This window comes from Gekko japonicus, unplaced genomic scaffold, assembly GCF_001447785.1.
Source record: "Gekko japonicus isolate JY-2015 unplaced genomic scaffold, Gekko_japonicus_V1.1 scaffold1955, whole genome shotgun sequence".
Taxonomy (NCBI): domain Eukaryota; kingdom Metazoa; phylum Chordata; class Lepidosauria; order Squamata; family Gekkonidae; genus Gekko; species Gekko japonicus.
This window is the reverse complement of record NW_015169232.1, coordinates 18,608-24,242: the sequence shown is the minus strand read 5'-3', so window position 1 is coordinate 24,242 and position 5,635 is coordinate 18,608. Positions and strand designations below refer to the sequence as shown.

The 5,635-nt window shown below is 47.8% G+C and overlaps 1 protein-coding gene across 1 annotated transcript in view; it reads right to left on the bottom strand.

Annotated features, from left to right (window-relative positions):
* LOC107114842 (hydrocephalus-inducing protein homolog) overlaps positions 1-5,635 on the bottom strand; it is a gene marked incomplete at its 5' end in the record, with an annotated part of 73,100 nt that overhangs the window by 49,282 nt on the left and 18,183 nt on the right. Inside the window, 2 exons of the mRNA XM_015416441.1 lie at positions 1,909-2,147; positions 5,179-5,347. Of these exons, the coding sequence (XP_015271927.1) occupies positions 1,909-2,147; positions 5,179-5,347 (408 nt within the window). The remainder of the gene's footprint in view (positions 1-1,908; positions 2,148-5,178; positions 5,348-5,635) is intronic.

Here is a 5,635-nt window from a genome sequence, read left to right as displayed (position 1 = left end):
AACCAGACCCCCCCCCCCCCGCACAACAAAGCTCTGCCTCATCAGAGAGGGTTTTTTTTCCTTTTGTTTACATTCTGCTGAGTGGTTGGTGGGCACATCTTTTTTTTTCTTTTTGTTCAAAGCAGCAAACTCGTTTTTGCTCCCGATCTCTGAGCATGAAAGCTTTGCTGGAGTTGGCCTACTCCCTTTCCATTACCTATTAACTCTTCTTGAGGACCTGTGGTAGTGCTGGTACAACCTCAAAGAGGCAGGCACTCCCATGGAAACAACCCATTTGGAAAAGGAAGCTGGACTTGGAAGCATCCCCTGCAGTTTTTAAAACCTGGCATTGATGATATTGTTCTTCTCTGATCAAATACTCAGAAGCGCATGGATGGGAAAGCAAACAATCTTGTGACAATTAGCTGTTGCTGGCAAATGCTAATATTTAGCATTTGAACTGTCTGCTGATGTGAAGTTGGAGAACAAGAACATGACCGGGATTTCCCATGTTTTCTTTAAGCTGGTAAAGCAGTGATGGGGCACAGGGCCGGGGTAAGATCTGGGTCACTCACAGTACAGAGTGAGGTTTGTCCCTTGTGCTGTTTTCTCAATCTTAATTGCACCCCTGAACCTGTTATTTGCATTGCAATGAAAACCATATAGGTACCATACCTATACCTCCCCTGCAGGGCCACAAAGCAATTGGGAAAAGGGTTAAACTTCTCTCCCTCAGTACCGTGGTCGTAAACCGATTGACAAGGGTCACATGGCTGCTTTGACCTTTAAAAAAATGGGAAGTCCTGACTGCAGATCTCTTTTGTGTGGTCTCACTGCAAATGAATCTTACAGAACCCCCACCCAGCATTGTCCAAGAGGCCCTTCTTCCTGACAACGGATGTGACAAAATCCATTTCCTCCTGGAAGGCTGGTAAGCAGCAAGCTTCTGCTGTGCATTTTAAACGTTTTTCCTCTTTCTGAGCTGAGACTAGGCTGGGAAGGAGGAAGGTCCGTCAATGGCTTTTCAGGCTCACCTTCTTACAAACACTAATGGATCTGGCAGGGGAGACAATGGGATGGGCCAGATCACTTCCCCCTTCTGTGAGCAGGGAATAGAGGTTTAGAGGTATGAGGATGTTAGACAGTCTCCAGGAAGCACTTCTCTGACCTAGGCTGACCTGGTCAAGGGGGGTGGGGAAAGGTAGAAGATAAAACTCCTGGGAGCAAGGAGGAAGCTTTTTTCCCCCCTTTGGGAAGCTGCTTTCTGGAGAGGACACACAAGAGACTTCCCTCTGAGCAGGCGGCCATTGACCATGTGGCCAACCTGAAGGGCTGAAGGATGTTTTCAGGCAACGGAGACTTGGTTGAGATTTGTAACTGCCTAAGCTAGAAGAGCCTGTCCTATTTTAACGTCAGATAAGGCATGTGTAGCAAGAGGGATGGAGGATTTGCATTTTTACCCATTTATTTTGGATTCCCTTGCTCAAATCTGGTACTGTGCTAAAAGTATGCTTGTATCCCTTTTCTTTTTAATAAATATTTTAATCTTTTGATACTGGTAGTGGTTCTCTGTACCACAGAGACCTCCACTATTTTAAAAAGGGCCCCAGGGGGGTTGGCAAGTGGCTATTCCTTCAGGGGTGCCCAAGGCATTAATCTGTCCCCGTGGTAGCCAGGTGCTGGGCAAGCAGGAGACATAGAGGCCAGGCCTCTGAATGTGGAAGGGAAGCTGGGAGTCCTGCCCATCCCAGCGGGCAATTCCTCAAAAAGGGCAGGTGATGGTGCTGCATTACCCTAGAGAGGAAGAAAAGCCCCTCCAGGGAGTTAGGAACCCCTAGAAGGGCAGGGCGGAAATGGGGCCTGCAGGCCAGAGCAAGCACATTCTGTCACATGACCATCTGGAATTCCAGGAGCAAGTGCTTTTCTCACCCTTTCCGCAGAGTGATGATATTGTCTCGGATCTGCTTGCAGATGCCAAACTTAAACTCGAGGCAACCTTTGTTCTCAATGGTGAAGCTGCTGCTCTTCCTGGAACCATGCATCATGGGTCCAAAGCTGATGAGTGAAGGAGGGGAAATATTGTATTTGGCGAACAATGAATGAACCGTCAGTCTCACTGGAATGCTGGCAATGATCTCCCCTCCTTCACACAGGCTGGGCTCAATAACCTAGACAGAGGATGACAGATGAAGCCAACAGATGGATCAGTTCTTGCGTGTTCTAAGGTCATAAAAGAAAACATTTCCCAGTACGTCAAACATCTCCCACTAGAAGCAACACTCTGCTAAGGCCTTTGTACTTCTTTACTTTGGATTCTATGTAAAAATACTAGGGAATTCTCTCATACACTTTTCTCTACTGGAGGAAGTTTTAATAGATCCAGACAACCTGAACCTCGTTCAGAAAAAGCTTCACTGGCATGGATGAGACCTACATCACCATAGATGGGTTATCTTTCCTAAAAGGAATGTTTGGCCAAGGGCCAGAAGACTAGCCATAGCAAGTATCCATAGCAAGTATCACCCATGTTTTGTACCTCTCCCTACCAAAACTAGCCAGGGATGCTGACTGGAAACCTCAGAAGTTCATGTAAAAACAGGATACCCTGCAATGTCATGACTTATTCATTCTCAGGGCAACTATCACAATTTAACTTGGCTGTGCTTTGGTTATTAGAGCTCTGCTATTTTGCCTAGTATACTGATAAACAGGGCAGGCTGTCTTGATTAACAAGCACCTCAGTTGCTGATTTTGCATCTGGCAAACAAAGCCTGCATGGAGCAACAAGCAGAGGTCAGGGGCCCCAGTATTGGCAACCAGTAGCTCTCCAGCTTGTAGGGTGCTGGGTGAGCCAGATCTCCAGAGGAACACACTTGCTTCCACCCAGTCAGAAACTGTCTCTGTTTCCTGACAGGTACAGAAAAGGTGGATGAAGCAGAAATGCCCTGACTGAGAAGCTTGTACTGTTCCAACCCACAGGGTATGATTCAAGGGCACTCTGTCAGGAGTTTCAGCTGTGCATGCTCACATGGAAATACAAACAGAATTGCACCATTTCAAGGGGCATTAAAAAAAAAAACCCTCACTGCACACACAAAACTGGTATTAAAAAAACCTCAAACACTTGGTCCCTAACCTGTCTGCAGTGATACCAAGTTTATACCTCACAAGAAGCTACAGGTTTTCTATGGCTGCGGTCACATGGAGCATTAGCCACACTACAGAGAAGGAAGATAGGCGGATTTTCCAGGTGCAATCACACTGCAACATCTGGGAAGCGTAGAGCTCCCATGGCTAACCCGAGGCTTCCCGCCGAAGATGCGGCGTAAAAAACTAGTACCTCCGAGGTACTAGTTTCTGGAAACCGCGGGGCAAGGGCGGGCGTCTGATCGTGTTTCCGGTGGTAGTTCATGTTATTCGGTGCCCGCCCATGTCCTGTCACAAAAAGGTGTTTTTTTCCAAGTCTCCATGGGATGCGCATACGCACCCAATGGTGCATGTGCACACTTCGGTTAAAAAACAACAACCCCGTTTGCCACGGCAGCGGCGCCTAGCCATTGCTGCTGTGATTGCGCCGCGCCGCAGGATTGTCCCGTGATCGGCACCTCCCTCCGAACCATGGGACGTCGGCAGGACTTGTGATCTGGCGGCCGCACATTAGTTTGCTCCGGGGCAAACAGTCATGCTTCCCTCCCACATTTTCCAGCCCGTGTGACCGGGACCTATGTTAGCATAGGAGGCTGAAGGTTATGAGCCTCCCATTTGTATACAGGGTAGCTGTGTTGGTCTGAAGCTGCAGAACAAAGCTGAGGTCCAGGGGCACCTTTAAGACCAACAAAGTTTTATTCAAGGTATAAGCTTTCATGTGCAAGCAGACTTCTTCAGATACAGCAAAAAAGAATTTCCTCAACCTCTACATATAGGGGGGGATTAGCTGCCAGGAAGGAATTTCCTGCTATTCACAGATCTTACCCACCACCTTAATCCAGTCTCAGCTACCCCATCACCCAATTTGTTGTTGAAGGCTTTCACGGCCGGAGTTCATTAGTTGCTGTAGATTTTCTCTCTGGGTGCGTTCAGATGGGGGCTTTACAACGGTATAGGTGCCGGTTGCAATCGTTGTACTTACCGGCGTTCACACGGCGAACATCTGCCTCCCGTCCCTAACCGTTGTAAAGCCCTTTAAACCATTGTACTCTGCCACTAGGTCCCAAGTGGTGGTATCCTGAGTACAACGGTTGTAAACACTGTACCCCGCCGTCTGATTGCTCTCCTCCGTTGCACAGCTACTTCCGATTTCCGATTTCCGCCCACCATTTTTTTTAAAGGACGGCGATATGCGCTTGGGCGAAGCTTCGCCCTGCCGTTTGTTTAAAAAAAATTAAAAGGGCCTTACTGTAGCGTTTCGGAGGCGTCCGGGACCTCAGGGAGGCTACTGTGCTCTTTAAGCTTTAAAGGTAAGTCCTTACCTTTAAAGTTTAAATGGAAGACCGGTTTTTTTGCCCATGCGCGAAGATCACCATTTTATGGATGGCTGCCTATGCGCATGCGCAAACTAAGTTAAAAAAACCCGACGACGAGTGTGGACGGGCGTATTGCGATGGGCTGCGCAGACAGGAGGTGTGATCGCGTTTCAGCCGGCATAAACCGCACCGGTTCCAACCGGTACAGTTTATGCTGGCTGAAACGGCGCGTTTGAACGCACCCTCTGTGTCAAGAGAGAGTATTCCATCTTTCTGTGTTTATACCTCTGAGGATGCCCATCACAGTTACTGGCGAAACGTCATGTTCTACAATGCCAAGACCACGGCCACACATCCCGGAAAATCTACAGCAACTAAATCACCCAGTTACTTATGCATCTTAACTCTAGCCCTTCTTGGCAACTAACCCCCCGCCCTCTCTTCCTATACATAATGGTTGAGGAAAATCTGTTTCACTGTATCTGATGAAGAGTGCTTGCACATGAAAGCTTATACCTTGAATAAAACTTTGTTGGTCTTAAAGGTGCCACAGGACTCAAACTTTGTCCTGCTGTTTGTGTGCAGACTTCTTTGAGCTCTTCCACCCAGCCAAAGAAAATTGCCAAGTTCAACAGGTATGACAGGACAGCTCAGTGGTGTGTATACATACATGCATATATACAGTACAGAACTTAAGCACCCCCATGCCTATCACAACTATTGCCCACTGTCTTACATGGCATAACAGAATGGGCTTGTCCTCCACTTTTACTTCCTTCTTGGAGCGAAAAATTATCTGGACCTGAGTAGGACGGTCATTGGCACCCAAATTCCCTTTCTGCGGCTGGATGGAGAACAGCGGACTCAGATTGGGTAATCCATGTTCTGTGGACTCTATAGAAAAACTAGAGCATAAGGACAAAATGTTGACTCCCTGACAGTAATCCGGGAGGATGGTAGACACTAAAGCAAACAGTGGTAAGAACAGTAAAGAAATCTTAAACTCATATCCGTAAAGACAGGTGGAATACGTGGGGCTGCCCCTGCCACTTCAACCAGCTGCATCTACAATGCCAGGAAACGCGCCATGTGTGGAACCGTGCCCTGATGTCTTCAGAGCACAGACATGCTGCTTTGGGGAATAGGAATTTAGAGAGACAGGTGTGGGACAGGGGAAGTAGGGGCCTACTGCT